This window comes from Puma concolor, chromosome C1 (assembly GCF_028749965.1).
Source record: "Puma concolor isolate L17-30 chromosome C1, mPumCon1.1.hap2, whole genome shotgun sequence".
NCBI lineage: Eukaryota > Metazoa > Chordata > Mammalia > Carnivora > Felidae > Puma > Puma concolor.
This window is the reverse complement of record NC_141674.1, coordinates 203,741,615-203,763,559: the sequence shown is the minus strand read 5'-3', so window position 1 is coordinate 203,763,559 and position 21,945 is coordinate 203,741,615. Positions and strand designations below refer to the sequence as shown.

The 21,945-nt window shown below is 51.0% G+C and overlaps 1 protein-coding gene across 10 annotated transcripts; it reads right to left on the bottom strand.

Annotated features, from left to right (window-relative positions):
- Positions 1–769: 769 nt before the first annotated feature.
- On the bottom strand, positions 770–20,369 carry RUFY4 (RUN and FYVE domain containing 4). 10 transcript variants are annotated; one of them, XR_015255547.1, is made up of 15 exons: positions 20,225–20,369; positions 19,575–19,723; positions 19,338–19,444; positions 17,495–17,620; positions 17,076–17,182; positions 16,588–16,731; positions 16,059–16,122; positions 15,376–15,516; positions 14,345–14,974; positions 13,485–13,591; positions 7,611–7,757; positions 5,825–5,985; positions 3,126–3,236; positions 2,246–2,599; positions 770–909 (listed from the first exon to the last, which is right to left on the bottom strand). XR_015255547.1 is itself a non-coding variant. In XM_086719597.1 (14 exons), exons 2-14 carry the CDS (start codon positions 19,612–19,614, stop codon positions 2,388–2,390), a joined length of 2,097 nt encoding a protein of 698 aa, XP_086575723.1. In that variant the 5' UTR covers positions 19,615–19,723; positions 20,225–20,369; the 3' UTR covers positions 1,650–2,387. The 10 variants fall into 10 exon arrangements, 8 of the variants coding, with proteins under 8 accessions (XP_086575723.1, XP_086575725.1, XP_086575726.1 ...); XM_086719597.1 differs by lacking the exon at positions 770–909 and having other exon boundaries at positions 1,650–2,599; XM_086719599.1 differs by lacking the exons at positions 770–909; positions 15,376–15,516 and having other exon boundaries at positions 1,650–2,599.
- Between the last annotated feature and the right edge of the window lie 1,576 nt (positions 20,370–21,945).

Here is a 21,945-nt window from a genome sequence, read left to right as displayed (position 1 = left end):
AAATTTCCCACCACATCAATAGCAGTAATAGTCAATAGTCACATCAATAGCAGTAAACCCAAATAGCACTGGCTTAAACCCTCTGTGCTCATTCAGGGCTTCATCCCCCTGTAAGGTACTCTCCAGGAATTTTGAGGGGGTCTGTTGGGAATGTCTCCCGGGCGCTCCTGTGCGTGCTGCTGCGCTAGACACGTGTGCTGGAGTCACTGCTGAAGGACCGGTACCCTTGGTGACCCTTGTGGAACCTTCTGCCAGAGGATTCCCCAAGGTCTAACAAGCTCTTCTAATGTCTTTGTGGAGCTTTTGTGCTCTTCATTGGAGTTGGTGTGGACTCTTTGGGGGGCAGTGTTGAGCTAGAGACTGGTCCTCAGCATAGCCCTTCCATCCCACCCAAACGGGGAGAAGGTCAAGCTGCCCCATTTCTGGCCCCTGATTTCCTTCTGATGAGTTCTTGTCCAGGAGCATCTTGCCTTCTCTTTGAACATTGGCTTCTGCTACCTCTCTTCCCTCCCATCAGTTCATCAGGCAGGCCTGAACTCGACACTGGAGTTCAACTAGAACATGATGTCGTGCACTATAGTAAGAACCTAATAAAAGTATCTGAGCAAATCTAATCCTTAACAAGGGATCGCTGTCCTTTAGGGTAGGGGTGATTCTATTGCCCTGATTGCTCCAGAGCCCCAGCCCTGCCCCCCTCCACTCCCTCCATTCCGTGCCCCTCACCTTGTTGTAGCTTTTGCTAAGGAGAAGTTCTTACCAGCTCTCCAGGGCAGGAACTGCTATTGCAAAACTCTTGCTCCATGCTATGGTAATGGGATGCAACTCTGGGTGTCCCTGACCCCAAGAGGCGGTCCACAGGCGCTGGTCAGAGCCACAAGGTTGCCCAACTGCTGCAGAGGCTCTGGCAGTCTGTGTGAGGCAGAGGGGATGGGGATAATAGCACGCATGCCTATTTGGGGCCACAGAGTCTGCCCTGGAGCCCAGATAGGGCAGCTAATCCCTATCTGGTACAGAGTGGGGCCTGTGCTTCTTCTGAAACAGTATCCTCAGAAGCACCACAATTGGGAGTCCAGGGAATGACACAGAATTTGTGTAAGACTTCTTGGGCAGTCAGGGGATATGGTCTTGTACCATGAAGGTACACAAATCCTCATAACTATCTTTACTAAAGTTTAGTTGAGTGAGCACTGCATAGAGAGTTACCTAGTCTCAGCTCCTCCGTCCAGGCACTCACAACTGGGGACTGACCAAGTCACCACAGTGGTTGGAAGGGCAGGACAGAGAGGCCCAAGCCTCATGTCTGAGCCTCCTCTCCTGCCCACTAAACCAGATGCTCTGCGAAGTGGCTGGCCCTCCCACACACTGCTGGTGGGAGGGGCCAACACACAACTCTTTTGGGAACAACTCAGCAGTTTCTTAAAAGTTAAACATATACTTATCATATGACCTGGCAATTTCATTCCTAGGTATTTACCCAAGAGAAATAAAAGCAAAGGTCTAGGGGCACCTGGCTGGCTCAGTGGATAGAGAATGCAACTCTTGATCTTGGAATTGTGAGTTTAAGCCCCACATTGGGTGTACAGATTACTTTAAAAAACAAAAATCTTAAAAAAAAAAAGTAAACGTCTATGCAAAGATTTGTACACAGATGGTTATAGGAAATGTATTTGTAACAGTCTCAAACTGGAAATAATCCAAATGTCAGGCAACAGTTGCATGTGTAAACAAATTGTGGTATATCCATGCAGTGGAATACTACTCAATAGTAAAAAGGGACTATTGAAGGCAGACAATAGAGAGTGTATAATTAGGATTCCATTTATATAAAATTCTGGAAAACTAGTCTCCAGTGATAGAAAGCAAATAAGTGGGTGCCGGGGAGAGAGGAGGAGGAGGGAGAGGTTACAAAGGGCATGAAGAAATTTGGGGAATGATGGGAATGATGTTCATTATTTTGAGTATGGCGATGGTGTCATGGGTATATATTAAAGTGAAAACTCATCAAATTGTACAATTTATGTGAAGTGTGTTAAATGTCAATAGTAACTCAGGAAAGATGTTAAAGACAAAAACACAACAAAAGCAGACCTTCAAAGCAGACAGGATGCTCCTGAGTGTGGTGAGCAGTGGGCTGGGTGAGGTGGGAGTGTGGGAAATGTCAGGGTCCCTGGGTCTTCTTCTTGGTCAAGGACATTCTGAGCCTGGAGGAACTTTAGAGAGGATGGTGCCCAGCTCCCTCACTTACAGAAGAAGCCCAGACAGCTGTGAGCTCTCTCAAGTCGCCCAGCTCATGGATGGTGGATGCAGGGCTTCAACCTGCCTCCTGCCTGCCAGCCTGGCTCCTTCCACTCCCACACTACAGAATGCGCACACAAGTGCTGTCTGCCTTAGGTCACCAACTTCCAGAAGGCAGGGCAGGTCAGACCAGAGGGGTGGGAAGGGCAGAGGGGAGGGAGCTGACGGGATGGGGTGGGTGGCCATTCTTGGGTGATCTCATTGGTCGAACTGAGCTGCTCCCTTCTGGGAGCAGGGTGGGCAGTGGCGCCCTCTCTTCTTGTAATCCACAGAGCAGGCATGGCAAACCAGGCCTCCGCAGAGCCTAGGAGCAGAGGTGGGAAGAGTGGGGAGCTCAGGGATGTGTTTGGGGGAGGGAAGCATGTTTCTCATCTCCCATCAGAGCAGTGTGTCTCAGGAGGCCTCCCCTTTCCTAAAGGGCGTCCCAGTGCCCCACCCCCTCCAGAGTCCTCTAAATGGCAATGACAGGTTCTCCTGCTGGCCCCCCTCCCTCTCTCTCATGGCTGGTCCTGCCACCATGTTCCTGGAGGAAGATGAGGGGAGCAGCTTCCTCTGTACAGGAGATCTCTCCCAGACCAGGAGCCTGTTAATCAGTCTCTTCTTGGAAGGCTGGCACAGTCCCATCTTCCAGACACTGTTGCTTGTCTGACTCCTTTCCACTGTTCTAGCTCATGTCTATGCTAAGTGTTGTGTAAAGTGAATGGCCAGCTTTACGTGGCTCTCATGAAAGCCCAGTTCCTGTGACACCTCCCTTCCCAGAGAGGGTAGAGTGCTGTGGGCTGGTGGAAGCAGGGCTGTCCCAGAGGAAAAATTCTGTGCTCTCCCATTACCTGCATGGGTACCGCCGAGACAGCCGGCCAAAGACCTTGCTGCAGTCAACACAGCATCCGGGGGCCATGGAAGAGAGATGCTGGACCTTCTGCCACAGGTCATCCTTCTCTCTGATGAGTGGATGGAGGTGGGGACACACACACACACACACACACACACACACACACACACACACCAGGAGGATGGAGATGACACAGGTAGAGATACCGAGACCGGGAGAAAGAGAAACACAGAGACCAAAGGAAGAGCGAGAAAGAGAGAGAGACAGAGAGAGAGAGTCATACAGAGATACACACACACAGAAACAAGAAAAGGAAGTCAGGGGGTTGGAGAGGGAGACAGAGACAGAGTGGTAGGTAGGGAGATAAATGTAGAGAGAGAGGGAAAGGCCAGGAGAAAAAGATGTGGAGACAGTCAGGGACAGAGACAGAGAGGGAGAGAAAAATACAGAGAAAGACGGAGAGAGAGACATAGTGACAGAGAAGGAAAGAAATGAAGAGATCATGAGAGACACACACACACATAAGAGGTGAATGAGTCTGCAGTCTTTGGGAAGATGGATGGTGACACCCCAGTCCCCTCCCCCAATACAACCTTGATCCATTATTTAAGAACCTTCATATCCCACCTCCTCCAAGGAGTGTTCCCTGATCATAGAAGCCCCCATAAGTTTCTTACGATGCCCTTATCTTTTATTTGGCACTTGATACAACCCCCCTTGTATTTATGTATGTTATACTCCTGCAAAACTATCTTTACTGTTGTTTTTTTTTTAAAGGATGTTTAGGAATGTGGGTTTAAAGTCTTTTTTTTTTTTATCAAGATGATATATACACACGATTTAAAAATCCAACAGTGCAGAAGAACTTATATCAAAAGGAAATAGACACCCTCCCTACTCCTTCCATTCTCAATGGCAAACCACCTCTTACACTTGTCGCTTTTCTCTTTGATATTACTTCCACACTTAAGTAATATGCTCATATCCTCTTTTTTTTTTTAATATATCAAGAGAGAACATCTACAGAGCTCCTTACCTTGATGTCAGAGGACTTAGCTTGTTTATTACCATCCCCGCTGAACTCCACCTCCTTCCTCCCCATGCGGTTATATCCCTATTTTTGGTTCCTCTATTACTACTGTAGTTTTACAGAATATACTCACACATTTATTTCTCACTCATTCTGTGAAGCACAGATAGCATCCTGACTGCCATTCTGTAATATGATGATACCAGCATCACTTCCTCTTCGGTTGGCCTCCTTCATCCACCTCCTACTTGTTATCTATTCCTGCTATGTCCAATATGGTAGCCACTAGCCACATGGGGCTACTTAACTTTATATTTCATTTAACTAAAATTAACTAAAATTAGAACTTCAGTTCCTCTGTCACATCAGACACATTTGTGGTACTCGGTCACTACATGTGACTGGTAGCTGCTGTATTGGACAGGGCGAGTATAGAACATTTCCATCTTCACAGAAATTTCTATTGGCTTCTATTTTGTGTACTTAATGTTGTTTAGGTAATAACATTTACATTTGTTCTATAATCACAATTGTTTACTGTGCTTTGTCTTTAGGTTGATTCTAACATTGAAAAAACCAATAAATAGTATTTATATTATTAGAAAATATATAAGCATATTGCTTCAAGGAGAGCTAAGATGTGTTCTAAACATTTCCTTGGAAATTTTTTGTTTTTCCAGGACTTTTTAATTGCCTTTCTTTGCTCCTTGCAAAGTCCTTGCATGACTTGCCTTTAACACAGCCTAACCCTCTCCTCAACAAATTCTTCATCATATCAGGTATTGATTCTCTTTTTCCCCTGAGACCTTCCTCCTCAGTACTTCTGTTTCAGCCTGGATGTACTGCTCCTTGGGTTTGCCAGCCACTTGTCATCTTGGAAATTCCCTTTTCTTCTCTCCCGGGCTAGAGCTACTGTTTCCTGAATTCCACATCTTCTCCTTTCTTGGTAAGCCAAGCTTACTTCCTTGTTTTTCCGAAGCACATCCTTAATTAACTTCCCAAGAAGGGCCCTGTGGGAGGTAAATTTTCTATAGCCTGTCTTTCTGAAAAATGTCTTTTCCCATATCACCTTCTCTACTTGTTTTATAGTTTGGCTGGATCTAGAATTCTAGGGCAAAAGTTAGCTTTCCTCAGAACTTGAAAGTATTGCACCATTGATTCTTAACATGTTTTTCTGTGTCCTACTTCCTTTATAGGTGACGTGTCTTTGAGTATATTGTCCTCATCTTTGTTTTATGGCGATTTCACAACAGTGTATCTCAATGTGGGTTTTGCTCCCTTTCACTTATTGTGCTGGTCACTCAGTGAAATCTTTACATCTGAAGATCTGCAACCATTAGAGCCTGGAAAGTCTCTCATACTTTTATCTGATATTCTCTCTCTCTCTCTCTCTCTCTCTCTCTTTTTTTGAATTCTTATCAGTTGGAGAAGAGATAGTGAGATAGTGAATCTCCTGGAATGATTCTTTATGTTTCTAACTATCTCTTTCATGTATTCCATCTTTTTATGCCTTTTATTCTACATTTTGAGAGATAACCTCCTCTTCCTTTTCCCATCCTCGAGTTAAAATTTCAGAGATATTTTTAATTTCCAAGAACATTTCTCATCTTTTGTAGGTCACTTTTCACATTATCCTGTTGCATAAGAGACCAATCTTTTTTGTTTACCTTTGTCTCTGCTTCTATGTTCTAGACTCTTCTCAAACATCTGAGGATCCATGGTCATGATTTCATGTTTAAGTTGCTGGAGCTTCAACAGTGGACAGGGGTGGTTGACTTGTGGCTTCTCTTTAGGAAGGATGGGGCAGGAAGCTAACTGCTGCATCAGACTGTCAAATGCCAGAACACACTGTTGTTTATTTGGGGCATTTAACTTTGTTTAGAGAAGGAAGTTTTAATTATTTGCCTGGGAGATAGACCCCTCAGGGTTGATATTCTGAAGTTGGGGAAGCAGGCTGAAAGCAGGGGGTATACACTGATGTTTCCAATGACTTTATCGGTCAATATTCCTGATTGCTGTCCCTTATCTCATTTCTGCCATCTGTGTTCCTAGTGTCTCTGGTCCCTGAAGTTCTAACTTGGGCTAAATCCGGTCTCTACTTCTTCATCCATTTTCTGGCTTCTGGAAATTAGCTGAAATCTCTTATCTGTGGTTGGCTCCTCCACCTTTCTCTCTATTAGAAGTTTTATTTAATTTATTTATTTATTTATTTATTTATTTATTTATTTATTTATTTATTTATTTTTACAATCATTCTACTGAGATCTCAGGATGGAAAGCAGATGATGTGTTGTCTACCATCTTGATGCAGAAATCAGCCTCTATAGCTTGCCTGCCCACTTTGTGCTCAGGGCCATATTTTCCATGATGCTTCTGCAAGGGACATTATATTATGTATCTTGGGATCTTGTGATGAGTTTCTTTAACACAGGAAAAAAAATTTTCTTTCCTGATGAACTGGTATATTTCCTTGGAATGCATAGTGACATTTAGGCAACTTACTGTGTTTCCATTTTTGATTCTGCCAAGATGCTCAGAGCTAAGTTTTAACCCTAATCCTAATCCCTCAAAAGTATGAATGTTTCCTCTTCCATTTCATCTATTTTTCTTAACAATCATATGTATATGTCTTTTATTGTTGGCTACCTTAAATTCTTTTGTGAGATACATGGCTAATTTTTTATATCTCCCTTTTTCCCCATTGACAGCTCTGTAGAGGAGGTCATTCTTAAATTCTTTGTTTGTTCTTTCCAGGTTGACTTCTCCCTTCTCTCATCTTTAATATCACTTGGATTTTTTGCAAGAGGATTTAGTCCTGGATGATCCCTCAGTGACCCTCCAATTCTAATGAAACCCAAGTCCAATGCTGTCCTGCTTCCTGAACTGGGTCAAAGTATAGCATTAGTTCCCTACTAGACTGAAGGGCGGAAACCAGGCTTTACACACCTCCTCCATTGCTCAGTGGTTTAGTCGTTTGGAATCCATCCTGGTGAGCTCTCTGGTACCTGGGCAGCTGACCTGGGATGGCCTACAGGCCCAGTGGTCTCAGGAAGTCTACCAGGCAGTCAGGGGTAGCACATATGATTACCTCTTGGTTAACCTCCCTTTTTCTTCTCTCAAATCCTTCTCCATCTATGGGCTCTTTTCCCTTCCCCTAACCTTAGTAGGTATGTGTGTATGTGGGGCTGTGTTGGAGTGGTGGTGTGCCTTAGAGCTAGAGGAATCCATGCAATTATATGCGGTGTGTCCTTGGTGTCCAAGTCAGCATCTCTGACCCTCAGTTTCCTCATCTGTGATATGAGGAGAACAGCTGGGGTGGCTAAAAGAAGATGAGTTAGCATATATTAAAGTTCTGCTCGACAGTTCTCAGCGGAGTAGAATTTTCATCACCCAGTCTCTACATCCCATATCATCCCCTCCTCTGCAGTCCTGCCCTGCTGTGTCCACCCTTACTGAATCAGTTCCAGCACCCTCATCTTCATGGCGTGGACCAGGTCCCGCTGCCCTCCAAGCTCCTTCTCATACATGGTGTCCCTCCTCTCAGCCTCCTGCTGATTCTGCTCCAGCTCTGTCTGCAGCCGGGCCCTCTCTTCCTGACACCTGGGCACAGAAGGAAGACTCAGTTCCCAGCATCTGTGACCAAGCTAGGCTGGGCCTCTACCTGACAGGGAGCTCCTGGGGGAAGCTGGTGGTACCTCCTATAGCTGATGCGCGCACACACATGCGCACACACACACTCCCTTCCACACACACACACTGCATACATTCTCCATACCCCCGCGCCCTCCCACGCCACACATACTCACACACACATAAAACATGCCATACCACACACCAAGCTGAACACCACGGATAGCATGCCATCTATAGGCTGACTCCTTACCAACCGTCCAGAGGAATGAAAACAGGGTATAGCCTCCTGTGTTTCTTTAGAGAAGGTGAGCTAACATCTCCATTGGTTGTATTTCTTTTCTTTCCTTTTTTAACATTTCCATCTTAAAATGTAATTTTCTTGAAAGGCATGCCCACAATTGCAGCAGCTCTCTGGAGGGAAGGGGGGTATCTGGCAACCCAGGCTGGATGGGCTTTGCCCAGCTGCGAACAACAGTTGGTTTGGGAGTGGGGTAACTGGTGGAGGACTTAGGGGGATATTTTTAGGTTTTAAAATATTTTGAAAAATTATGGTACATCGTCTTTTCAATTAAGAAAATAATGTTAAACATATGGCTTCCTTAATTTTTGTTTCAGTTTGGGCTGAGAATCTCCTCAGCTCTATTCTTGCCTCTTTTTTTTTGTCTTTGGTGGCTTCTTAGAAGGTTCCAAGAAATCTGCTGCACTAGAAATAAGAAAGTCCCAGCCCCGCCCTCCATCACTCAGATGAGGAGGGTGTTGCAAAGGTGGGTGCACATCCTGTGACCTCAGGGTGTGTGTGTGGGGGGTGTGTGTGTGCGCACACACACACACGCACGGCCACACCCCTGGGCTTCAGTGTGTTTGAGACTCACAGGAGGCTTGCCAATGAACTGAATTATGAATTTTTACAACACTGCCGTGTAGCACACCTCAGAGAAGAAAGCTGGGTAGGCTGTAAAGTCAAACTGACAACAGAGATCCACCATAATTCCAAAAAGACCAGTCCCTGCAGCTTTAAGGAAGGGTGTTCTTGTGCTTGGGCACTGGACCAGGGCTGTGTTTATTTTAATGAACATCTTGGCCTTCAGTGTCCTTGTTTCTTAATATTGGTATTTGATTTTCCTGAGCTAGTTTACTTGCACACTGATCCCAGGGCCTTTGGTGTGGCCAGTGCAGGTCCCAATGTGAAAACCGTGGTTAGTGTGTGTCTTTGAGGTGGGAGGGAACACTTATTAAGCACCATCTGTGTGCCAATGGCTGTTTGAGGTGCCAGGAATACAGCAGTGCCTACGGCTTCTGGTGGAGCTTATAGTGTGTTGGGGACAGTGGTCAAAACAAGTGATAAACCAATAGCATAATTAAGCTAAGTGTGTGACAGAGATAAATGAGGGGTGGATAGAGGCTCGAGAGGGTGTTCAGGAAAGGCTTCTTAGACAAGGTGACCTTTAAGCAGATGTAAGAGATGAGAAGTCAGCCAAGCAGAGCCAGAGAAGGTCACATGGAAAGGTCTGCAAGTTGGCAAGAACTTGCTTGTTTGAGGAACTGAAAGAAGACTAGGGAAGCTGGGATACCATGAAGTTGCAGGAGGTGGGGGTAGGCAAGAGACGAGGTGGAAAGGGGCAGGGCTGTCTCCCTCACTGGCCCCAGGAGGAGTGGACTTGAACCTCAGTGCATTGGGAAGCCACTGAAGTATTTCCAGCAGGGGCTGACAGACACTCCTGGTGCAGGAGAGGACACGGGAGGAATTAAAGTCTAGAGCACCTGTTACACGCCAGCCCCCGAGCTTAGTGCTTTATGCCCTATATCATTTAATTTTCACAAATATGGCAGACAGGTGATATGGTCATAATTTTACAGGAAAGAAAACAGAGCTTCAGAGAGGAAATAACACTTGCCCAGGGTCACACTGTTTGATATGTGGAGGGAGAAGAAAACTGGACTCAGGCCTGTTGGGCCATAAGCTCTATTGGCCTCCCCAACTGGCCTCCCCATACTTTTGTCCGTGCAGGGCCTGGTCGCCAGTGGTTTATGGCACAAGTGCTGAGTGGGCAGCAGGTGGGAGCAAGGGATAGATCCTCATGAGCCCCTGGTGTGCCCCAAAGGAGCTCAATGGGGGGCGGGGTGGGGAGAAGTGTGATGTCTGCCTAATTCTGTCTGAGGACCTCTTCCACTTATACTTGCCCTAATCACTTTTGCTTTGAGGTCTTATCCAGGGGCAGAGGAAACCTACCTACTTGGAAAGATGGTCCCACAGAGCATCTGAGCTGGAAGGAGGAACTTTGGAGATCCAACTGTCTCCTTTTGCAAATCAAGGATCAGAGGCCAGAGAGGGAAGGCCAATTTCTCAAGGTACCACAGCCAGAAAGCTAGGAAGTGGGTACTAGGTGCCCCACAGCTCAGTTCCAACTGTGTTTTCATAGCCCCTGGTTGGTCTGCTAAGGCCTGAGGCCAGGCTTAGCTGGCCCACTGTGTCTTCCCTATGTGTCCAGCCTGGGGCTCTGTGCCCAAAGGGCTCTAGCCTGCCCACCTTCTGTCTATTCTCCACACCACAGACAAAGTAGTCCTGAAACCCATGGGGCTCTCCACTTCCTGCTCAAGACTCTGTTCCAGCCTTCCATAGCACAGGGAGTCTCTGTCCACTCCAGCCACATGGGCTTGCTTGATTCCAAGTGCACTTCTGGGATTTTGCCTTTGCTGGCGCTCCTGCCTGGAGCACTCCTCCCACGGTCTTTGCACGGTCATTTTCCCAGTGGCTGGGGTTTCTCCTCAACTGTCACCTCCTCAGAGAGGAACCCCATGACCCTAAATCTAGGTGAATTTGCGTGACTCTAAATCTCCTGTCTCTGTCCCCTTCCCTGGACTGATTTTTTTAACAGCGCCCATGACTACCTGACATCCTATTCCTATTTGTTGATCTAGTGTCTGTGTCCCCAGGTCTGTGAGAGCAGACACTGACTGTTCTATTCACTGCTGTCACCATGCTCATGGCCACAGGAGAGTCACAATATACTATCTGCTGACCGAGTGGGCTCCCTGGCACTTCAATCTGGCGGTAGTGAAACAGTCGCCCCCAGCTTGATGCCCATGGCCCCTTTCCCCTGGAGTGATGTGTTCCTCCTGAGTCCCTGGATCCCAGGAGGATCCCTCCTGGCCACAGGAGCTTCTGTCCTGCTATCTGCATTCTGACGACTCTCCCGCAGATCCCCAGCCCAGGCTTCTCTGAGCTCCACACTCAGCTGTCTGCTCAACAGCTCCACTGGCATGCCTAAGGGGTGTCTCAGACTTGGCATGCTCTCCCCTCAACTCCTGAACTTTCCCCACAAGCGAGCCCTGCCACAGCACACCGTCAGCTGTGACTCTAGCTTTCCAGCTGGTCAGGCTGGAAAATGAGTCATTCCTGACTCTGTCTTTCCCTCTCCCCCCAGGAAGCCCCAGCTCACGGTGAATCCAGAATCTCGCAGCTTCTCTGCACCTCCACGACCAGAGAGCATTCAGAGGCACCCCTGCCCTCCCCTTCCTCATCGCTGTCCCTGCTTCCACCTTGGTTCCTTACAGACTAGCTCCACAGAGCTCGAGCCCTTGAAAGCACAGATCAGTCCAGAATAGGCACATCTATGGTGACAAATCAGCAGTTGCCTAGGGCTGGGGGGTTGGAAGGAAGTGGGCAGTGGATGCTAATGGTACAGGGTTTCTCTTTGGGCTGATTAAAATGTCCTAAAACTGATTGTGGTGATGGATGCACAATTTCATGAATACACTAAAACCCACTGAATTGTTAAAAAAAAAATGCAAACCTACTTAACCTTAAAGCAAATAGTCACATCTCCCTCTGCTCTGAACTCTCAGTGGCTCCTATCTCACTCTGAGTCAATGCCAAGGTCCTTTTGATGACCTGTGGTCTCCTGTTACCCAGCTGACCTCCCCCACCTCCTCTCCCTCCTCTACTCCCCTGAACCTCCGTGATATTCCTAGGACCTGCCATGCCCATTCTTGCCTCAGGGCCCTTGCTCTTCCTCTGCCTGGAATGTTCTACCACATGCCCAAACAGCCCATTCCTCATTTGCTTCAAGTTTTTAACTCAAATATCACTTTTTCAGGGAGGCCTTCCCTGGCTGTGTCACCTCATTTAATATCACCCCGACACTTCCATTCGCTGCTTTATTTTTATCTTCCTAGAACTTGTCACATCTGACATCCTATGTAATTAACCTGCTTATCGTGTTTACAGATTGCTTTCTGCACTAGAAGGTAAGCTCCACAAGGATAGGCATTTGGTCTGTTTTGTCCGCAAGAGGATTTCTGGCACACAGAACAGGCCTGGCGCAGCTCTGAGTATCTGTGGATAATGGACTGGATGACAGGTGGAGAAGAGTCGGGGCTCCCCCAGCTGAGGGAGCAGCCTGGGCCTGGTTGTCTCCTTGGAGCCTCCCAGCTGCTTCCTCCAGCCTGTCTGGATTCCCAGAGAAGGCCTCTGGGTGGGCAAGGCCTCTGCATTCACCTAGGGCCTGAATCATGGGAATCCTTGCTGATCAAACCCCCAGGCTCAGCTGAGTGTCTGGTGGGAGGAGCCCCTGGGGGCCTTTTTGGGTTGGTTTCTGGGCCTATAGTGTCTCTCAGCCTTTGAAACAAAGAGTCAGTAAACCGCTCCATGATTCAGTCTGAATCACAGCTACCCAGGCTCTGATGGGGTTTAGGCTGGTGCCTCTGGCCCTGGGGCAGGTGTCAGCCATGTGCAAGAGTCAGGGGCAGGTGAACTGACTGGGGCACACAGAGCTAAGGGAGAGAGGGACAGAGAGACCAAGTCAGACCAAGGAAGATCTTCGCATAGCAGAGGTATTTTTTAAAATTATGAAAGAGAAACTCGGACACTGAGAAAGTGTTCTCTGGGCCCTTGCAGTTAATGTAATGACAGGAAGTTGGAGAAGGTGGAGGTAAGAGTAGCTGAGGGGGAGGCAGAATGAAATAAATACAGGCACTCAAAATATTGGCGGAGGGCCCATCTTTAAGCCCACAGGTTCTGGAATCATCTACCAGGGTGTAGACCTCAGCTCCTCCACTAGTGACACTGGGTGAATTGTGTGGCACCTTTAAGCCTCAGTTTTCCTATCTATACAATGGAAATTCTTAGAGAACTTATCTTATAAGTGTGTTGGGAAGAAACGCCTAGAACAGTGCCGGGGACATAGTAAACGCTCAGTACATGATAGTTACGATGATGATTATGCATTAAGAGAGTGAAAGAAGACTGTGCAACAGGGAACAGGAAAATGAGAGACAGAGGACAAGAGGAAAGGTGGACACTGAAGGGGCAGGAGTGTGGAGGGGCGGGGAGGGAGACTGGGAGAGAGGGGAATGGCAGTGGAAGAGGCAGCAGAGAGATAAAGGTGAGTGTGGGAGGGGAGGGAGGGACAGGAGGCATGCACCCCTCCTGCAGGCTGTTGGGAAGGCCAGTGAGGGAGGGTCTGCCAAGGGGAGGGGAGGGGTCGGTGGGAGCTCCTCCAGGAGCCCCAGGAGTAGTGCCCTGAATGCCTCAGTGTCCCAAAGCTGTGCCCAGCACAGGGCCTGGTGTACCAGAGACGCTCAGAAGCCGCTTGCTGGTGTGGCCATGAAGGTGAGTGGGCGCCGGGGAGCGCCTCCTGTCCTGCTGGCCTCTGCTGCCCACCTGGCAGCAGTTGCCAAGGTTGCCAAGGTTACCTGCTGAGCATCTCCTGTAGTGTCCGCAGCTCCCCTTCCTTCTCCTTCAGCAGCTGCTCCTGGTGCTGCGCCCGCTCCTCGGTCTTCCGGAGCCCACATCTCAGGCTCTTGGGGGTGGGAAGTAAAGGAAAGGAAAGGGAAGCTGAAGGAGGAGGGCAGAGATCCCAGCCCCGGGTGTGACCTGACAAACATCCCCATGAGGCCCCAGGGCCATGCGAGATAGCCCTTGGGTGGAGGGCTGGACTGAGGACAGCACTGGGAGCTGAGAAACCCGGCTCTGACTGCCCCTGGGAGAGGATGATGATCACAATTCAAGAGAGTGAGAGGGGACTGTGCAACAGGAACAGGAAAATGAGAGAGGAACAGGTGAAAGATTTCTTCCTTTGCTGAAGGATGAAAGTTACAGAGCTCAAGGATACAAAGAAGGCGGAAGGAAGGCTTGAAATTGATCTTGGGGATCTCCAGGAGAAACATCTACAACCAGAGCTGCTTGGTGGGATGTGCAGCAGCAGAACTTAGACATTGGTGGGAAATCTGCCAATAATGAGGGCTACTGAACTTGAGAACCTGTCATTGCCCCCAAAGAACTCTTGGGGGAGGGGGGTCTCAGACTCCAGGGCCTGCAGGAGCCAGGCAGGTAGTACTGGTGAATAAAGTGGGCTTGCCGTGAGGCCGTAGGGAGAGGCAGGGACTGTGGTGACCTGAAGAAGACCTTCTCAGAGAATAATAACCCTGTGCAGACCAGTCAAAATTATCTGTGGGCTGGAACGCACCCCTCCCCCCGCACCACTGAAGACTCCCACCTGGGGGCCAGGTTAGAGAGGGGAAAGGAGACAGGTACACAGCTCAACTGCTCTCACCTTGACCACATCCTGCAAGGCCACTTCTGCTTGCTCCTTCCTCCTGGTCACACTGGTCTTTCCTGTTTCCTCTTGTGGTTTCTCTGGGGTGAAGTCTTCCTTTGTTCCCAGGCCCCAAAGGACCCCGGGCTCCCCTGGAATGCTAGGCACCTCCCACTCCTGCTGGTTCCCTGACATTGTGTCCTCTATTGTCCCTGTAGGGCTGGAGGCCAGTAGCCTATGGGCATGACCCTGCTCTGCTCCCCCTTCATGAGTCCCCTCCGCACTGGGAAGAATCCTTCTGCCCTTGGCCTCTGTGCCTATCACCTCCTTTGGAGCCCTCTCAGATCCCTCTCCCTGTCCCTGGATGCTGGGTGTTGAAATCTCCAGGCAGATCCCAGTTCTTGGGGCTCCTTTCTCCTGGGCTTGCTGAAGTTCCTCCCCTGCTGGTTCCCACATGCCCTGGGAGGACCCGAGGCTCCTGGGATCTTCTCTTTTCTTTTCCAAAAAGGGAAGAAGGTGCCTTTGTTGCTGGGACCTGGGGAGTCCGGCCAACCAGTCTTCCCTGGGTGCATCTTGCAGACAGCTGGTTTGGCTAGTGTGCAGCTCCTCTGGCTGGACTGCTGTGGGGTTTCCATGTGTGGCTGAGATCTGCAGAGAAGCCCCAAAGCCATCACTGCTCTCAGCACCAATTTGCCAACCAGGTGGGTGGGAGAGGCCACAGACCTAATCCAAGGAACTTACTAAATCTAAAGGAATATTGATTCAGGGCCCAGGAATCAGAATGTTAACATCGCCCCAGGTGGAGGGGAGGCCCCAGCTTTGATCCTGGTCAGGGAGCAGTAGTGCTTCTCAGTGCTCTTTTCTGTCCCCCCCTCCCTGCCTCCCCTGCGTCTTCTGGAGCGATCTGGTTTCTACTTCCCACCCTCTCCTCTGACCCTGCCCCCTGAAATTCTCTGGGTCTCAGTTTTCTTGTCTGTAAAATGGGAATAATAACGCCTGCCTTGCAGAGTTGTGAAAGCTTAAACAGACCGACAGCAGCTAAGGGTCACCTCTCCTGAGAAGCCGTCTCCAGGCTCCCCTGTTCCTCCGTGCATGGCTGCATCACCGCACTTAACAGGTGGCGTTGCAGTGTGTTCCCCCTTCTGGGCACAGGCTGAGTCCTCACGGTATCCGTACGTGGTGCTAGGAAGCTGGTGGAGTGTAGAATGAGACTGGGGAATGACAATGGCCATGAGCTACCGCTTACGGAGCACGTGGCCAGGGGCCTTGCTCTGTGCTACACGCAGGCTGTCTCTACACTTCCTCACAATCACCCTGCAAGGCAGGGCAAGTACCTTGCCAAGGGCCTTGGTTATTAGGGGCAGAGCTGGGATTTGAACCCAGAAACCCGACTCTTCAATCTCTCCAACTGAATGAACTGAGACGTTTGCAAATTGTCCAACGGAGATTGTTTCCTTGATGTGCATCCTACACGCTTCCGGTTACCCTCCCCACCGCTTCCTCCTCTCCTGGGCCCCATGGCTCCCGCAGATGGTGCCAGTGGCCCCCTTCTCTCCCCGATATCCTCACCACCTTAGGACTACGAGCCCTTTCTTGTCCTGTGGCTACCCAGTCCCCAGGTCTACATGCCGGCCTCTCTGTCTGTCTGTCTGTCTCCTCAGCTACTGCCTATCCTGTGGGGCCCAGCAGAGACGGAGAAGAGGCAAATCAGAATGAAGTTGGGCAGAGGCACCTGCTTTGGGGAGTCTTTGGTCTTTCTGGGTCTTCTTCCCTGGGTCCGGCTGGGGCAGCAAGACCTGCAAGGGAAGGTGGCAGGGGGACCACGGGCCTCTTTCCAGCAGTGGTCGTGGTGCTCAGCAGCAGGACATCCCATCTTTCCACCCACCCACTCATTTCGCTTCCGCTCCCGCCTTCCCACCTCCCCACCCTTCCATCCTCATGTGTGCATCCCCCACTCCATCCATCCACGAGCCTTGCCCACCACTCGTCCTAACAGCCACCATGCGCTCGTCCTTCTAACCCTCCACCCCAACCATCCAACGACTCTTTAGTGAGTGTGCAGTCTATGCAGCATCATGTGACAGGACAGATCATGCCGGGAAAATAGAAGTCTGGGGAGGTGGAGAATCAGAGGCTCAGACAGCAAGGAGGGAAGAACTGATGGGACTGGAGGCTGAGTTTGGAACTTGCTTGGGATGCGTGGTGGTCAAATGGCAGGAATGCACTGAAGAGAGGCTTCCCTTCAAGCTAGACGCACTCACTCTGAGAACATGGGCCAGGCTTCGTCTAGGTCCGGCCACCGCAGGTTCAAGTCGAAGGTCACTCCATTGAGAGCATAGAGAGAATCCAGGAGGTCTTCCCGGAGTTCAGGGCACACCAGAGGGCTCCGGGGGCCATACCATTCCCTGTGTTATCGGTAATCAGCAGACTTGGCCTTTGGTAATTGGCCTTGGTGCTGTGGCCGCCCCCGCCCCCAGGGGATCTTCCTCTGCTATACACCACCATGGGATGGTTCCCCAAGCAGGGCTGTGGCCCTTGGGGAGCAAGAGGCTTAAGCATCATGGTGCTACGAGGACTCCTGGGTTCTGACGCCCCCTCTGCCCTTTCTTCCTGGACTTTTCCCTCATGGCTGTCATTTTAGTTGTCCTTGATATTAATCCATCCATCTGGGGGGCAAAGAGGCATCTTTCACAAGGAACAGACAGTAGACTCAGAGGGTGTCAGTAGGATCATGTCCCAACAGCCCCACCTGGTGAGCTCGGGGTTCAGAAGGCAGAGCTGCAGGGACTCGGCCAGCTGTCCGTGGGCTAGGCAGAAGCGGATGAAGGCACGGCCTTTTGCTAGAGAAGTCTTCAACTGCAGGGTGCACAGGGGGCGAAATGGTGGGGAAGAGGTGGGGAGGTGGGGGCCTGGTGTGGTATTAGATCAGAGGGAATTCGGCCAGGACAGAGAGACAGGATGGGGACTTGTGTTGTTGGCGAACGAAAGGGGTGGCTGGAGGGCTGCTGAGGGCAGGGCTAATGAGACACGAGGGCCGGGTGAGGGGTCTGTGGTCAGTGGAGCGGGCATGGGTGAGAAAGGGGCTCCCAGAGGCCATCCCCATCAAGGGCCTGGTGGCAGGACCCCCTCATGCTGAGGCCAGTCTCCCTGCCAGCTGGCACTGGATACCTTGTCCTGTGAGCAGACGAAGCGGGCCGGCTCCGTGCTGCCCCGCTGTTGCCGTAGGCCAGAGCAGAGGAAGTCCCAGTAATCCTTCCGAGGCCTCAGGAGGCTCTTCTGCTCTTTCTGGTCAAACTGGGAGCAAGACCAGGGAAAGGAAGGCATGGAAATGTTTCCTCCCAGAACCCACCTTGCATTCCAGCACGCTGAGAATGGAGGGGAAAGGGCTACTGCAGACAGACCTGGCTTCAGGAGCTGGCTCTGCCCTCAAAGGCTGTGTGACCATGCTCAAGGTGCAGGACCTCTCTGAGCCTTTGGTATTCTCATTCATTCATTCCAGTAATACTTACTGAGCACTTACTATGCGTCAGGCTTTGCTCTGTGCCCTGGGAATATACAGCAGTGAGCAAACTGACCTCATGAGCTTATACCTTGGTAGTGGAGACAGACAATGTGCAGAGTAAGTAGAACATATAGGATGTTAGATGGTGCTGACTGCTAAGGAGAAAAATAAGGCAGGGAAAGAGAATAGAAAGCATGTGGTATGTGCACACGTGTGTGTATGTGGTGTGTGTGTGAGATGTGTGCGGGGTGTGTGATGTCTGTGAGCGTGTGGTGTGTATGTGTGTGTGTGTTTTAAAAAATTGTATTAGGGTGGCTAGAGAGAGCCTCACTGAGGCGATACTATTCAAAGTCCAGATCCAGGGGCGCCTGGGTGGCGCAGTCGGTTAAGCGTCCGACTTCAACCAGGTCACGATCTCGCGGTCCGGGAGTTCGAGCCCCGCGTCAGGCTCTGGGCTGATGGCTGATGGCTCAGAGCCTGGAGCCTGTTTCTGATTCTGTGTCTCCCTCTCTCTCTCTGCCCCTCCCCCGTTCATGCTCTGTCTCTGTCCCAAAAATAAATTAAAAAAAAAAAACGTTAAAAAAAAAAAAAAACAAAGTCCAGATCCAAAGGAAATGAGAAATTGCGCCATTCAGATTTCTGGGGGAGAGCATTCCAGGCAGAGGGCAAGTGCAAAGGCCCTGAGGTAGGTGTATGCTTTCGGAAGATCAAGGCGGTCAGTGTGAATGGAATGCAGCAAATGAGGGGGGTAGACTGGCAGAAGATTCACACATGCATCCTACCAACCTCACATGGTACACTCACACCACACACATGTGCATAACATGCAGAAGAAGAACATGCAGGGTATGTGCGCGTATGTGGGGCTGGTAAGGTCATCCAGCACCTCAGGGGGTTATAATGAGAATTTAAGGGGCACCTGGGTGGCTCAGTCGGTTAAGCATCCTCCTTCGGCTCAGGTCATGATCTCACGGTTTGTGGGTTCAAGCCCCGCGTCGGGCTCTGCGCTGACAGCTCGGAGCCTGGAGCCTGCTTGGGATTCTGTGTCTCCTACTCTCTCTCTCTGACCCTCCCCTACTTGTGTGCATGTGCTCTCTCTCCCTCTCCCTCTCTCAAAAATAAGTAAATAAACATTTAAAAAGAAAAGAATGAGAATTTAATAAGGTGGGGCAAGAGAAGGGCTTTGCCCGGCCCTTGGTAAGTGCTCAACAAAAGCGCCAGCAGCAGAAAGGTCCAGCCCTAGGACATCTCAGCTCTGAGACTTCAGTCCTCAGAGAAAGGTGGCTGCCCTACCCCACCCCACTCCGCCCTGCCCCAGCCTCCTGTCCACCTCGTGCCCCAGGCTGCAATGTCAACCTCCAAGGGTGAGGTTAGATGTCGGGAAGGGCTTGCTGACTCTGAGGGTGCTGAGGCGGCCAGTGGCTCTTCCTGAGTATCTGGGAAATCCCTGCTGGTGACCTGGGCCTGGAGAAAGCGGGGTGGGAAAGGGGCGGGGCGGGGGGGGGTCACCTGTAGCAGCAGCTCCAGGCAGCCACAGAGTCTGTGCAGCTCAGCGCTGGCATCTGTCACTGGAGGCTGCCCGCCAGGGTAGCCCTGGAGGATGGCGGAGACGGCAGCTGCAGGGGCGGGGGCGGGGGGATGGCGGACATCAGGCAGTAGGTAGTGAGGGCTCTGACGGAGGGGCTCCCAAGGAGCCCTCACCTCTCTCCCAACTCAATCCCAGAAAATCTCTCAGGACACACTCACCTTTCAGGTTCCTGGTGAGGATGGCCCCTTCCTCTGCCATGAGTATTTCAAAATGATGTGATTCTTTGTGGCTCTGCAGGGTCAGTCCAGGAAGGAGCCTCCGGGCTCAGCTGCCCAGTGGTCTCCTTATACAGAGGAAGAATCAGCGCCTAGGCCAGGAATGGGAAATATCTTGAGTCACACGGTGAGTCAACTGGTAGGATAGACACTTGGGCTCTTCCTCATAGGCCAGCATGGGAAGGGGATGGTATGGGCCCCACAACACCAGGGGAGCAGTTCCTGGGTGCTAGGCCCTATGTTCTGTGCCTGACATCTTTGTCTTGTTCAGTCCCCATAATAACCTAGGAGGTCATTAACTCCATGAAATTTTTTTTTTTAATGTTTATTTTGAGAGAGAGAGAGAGAGAGAGAGAGAAAGAGAGAGAGAAAGCGTGAGTGGAGGAGGGGCAGAGGGAGAGAATCTCAAGCTGACTCTATGCCCAGCTCGGAGCTGGACTCGGGGCTCGATCTCATGACTGTGAGATCACAACTGCGAGATCATGACCTGAGCCGCTATCAAGAGTTGGAAGCTTAACTGACTGAACTACCCAGGCCCTAAGTGGAGAAGCTAGAGTTTGAACTCAGGTCTGGGTGTCCACACACAGGGCAACCTGATGTGAGCGACCCTGTGAGGGCTCACGCCATGAGGACACTGGGCTGAGGGACGGTCACCCCTCTCTGCCACAGGGAGCCTTGCCAGAGCAGTCATCATCCTTGAGGCGCACATTCATCCTTTCCTGGCCCCCAGCTGAGTGGAAAATGTGTGTTGTTTGAGGAAAGGGAGGCAGAAGTAAAATGAGGCCCTAGAGCTGGGACCGGGCCAGAATGCTGGGTGTGTGTGGGGGGCAGGGCACCTGGTTTTAATCCTGTGGTTCTCCCCCCCCCCAGGGGATCACAGCCTTTCTTCCCCCGTGGATCCTGGGGCTCAGAGAGGAGTACTGTGGCCGCTGGGGGCCAGTGGCTTATCCTGATGTCATCTGGAATAAAGACCAGTCATGGGAAACCCCAGGGGTCCTGTGTCTCAGACCATAGTTGCTGGAATTCGGGGGTGTGGGTAGGAGTAAAGAAACAGGGGACACAGTGGAGGGAGAAAGGGAGGGAAACAAAGGTAGACGAGGGTGGAGGGTGGAGATGGTGCTCAGGAAACACTGAGCTGGACGTTGAGAGCCCTGGGTCTTCATCCTGACCCTGCTACTAACTCACTGTGTGGCCTTAGGCTCATCATTTGCTTTCCCTGGGCCTCAGTTTCCCCATCTAGGGGGTGGACTGAGGGTTTCTGCACCCCTTTCCAGTCCAGATCCGCTTTGAACTCCATGAACACCTAGATGTGCCTCATCATCTCTCATTTCTATCCAAGTGTCCCTGCCTCTCGCTCCCAGCATTGTCCCATTTCTCCAGCCACCCCTAGACCCCTTCCTTGCTACTCACCTGGGAAGGCTGGCTGGGAGACGGAGAGCCGGCACTGCAGCCCGAGCCTGTCACTTGTGACCGTGGGTCCCGCGCAGCCTTTCCCAGAGTGCGGCCTGGGAAGTGACTCAGGCCCAGCCCAGCAGGAGCAGGAGGAGCAGAAAATCATGGGGGACATGTGGGAGAGGCGGGATCCAAGGCACCAGGGCAGAATGGGTGAGCTGGGGGATGGTACCCTTCGGGCAGATGGGGTGGCAGATTCACTTGTTGGCCAGACACCAACTCATCCAGAGCCACAGCGGCAATTGCCCCTATATGCGAGTTTCCTTCCCTTTCTCAACAGGGTCACTGGCTCTTGCCTTTCTTCCTTGTCGCCACTAGGCGGCACAGAGAGGCTGTGATTGCTGCTCCACCAGAAATTCTGTCTTTTCGAGCCTCGGTTGAACTGCGGAGCAGGTGGGGAGGAGGAGGACAGGGTCCCACCACGTATCTCCCTCCCCTTCCCCACCTCAGTCTCCGGGTCACCAGCGCCATCCTGCTCAGCCCCGCACTCACCCCTAGAAGAATGGAAGTGAAGCCACTGTGAACCCGGGTTCACAGCTGGGTTGCCCGGGTGGGCCGTGTTCTCCCACCCTGGCTGTGCCCCGCCTCCTCGAGGCCGGGGTCTTTCCACCTCCGGGTCCTCATTTTTCCAGGCTGGGATGCCCCGAGGGCTAGTATTGGGGGCCGAGAACAGAGGGGCAGGCACCTGCGAAGACTACTGTTTCACAGACCTCAGGAACCGCCTGGAAACTGGCACTCGAGGTGGCCGAGCCGGGTCCGCCGTTCCGCCGCGGACTTCCTGCCCGTCTCTCCCTCTCTGGGACACGGTCTCCCCGCGCAGAGGCTCCGGCCCCCATCTCTGTCCCCCGTGTCCCCGTGTCCC

Excerpts from the sequence above, each read along its gene's own strand:
- RUFY4 (XM_086719597.1), bottom strand. The coding sequence starts at position 19,614 with ATGGCAGAGGAAGGGGCCATCCTCACCAGGAACCTGAAAG. Across the intron at positions 16,123-16,587 it reads GCCTGGCCCATGTTCTCAGA|GTCTTGCTGCCCCAGCCGGA; the intron begins GTGAGTGCGTCT and ends CTTCCCTTGCAG. Across the intron at positions 15,517-16,058 it reads CCAAAGACTCCCCAAAGCAG|CTTCCTAGCACCACGTACGG; the intron begins GTGCCTCTGCCC and ends ACACTCCACCAG.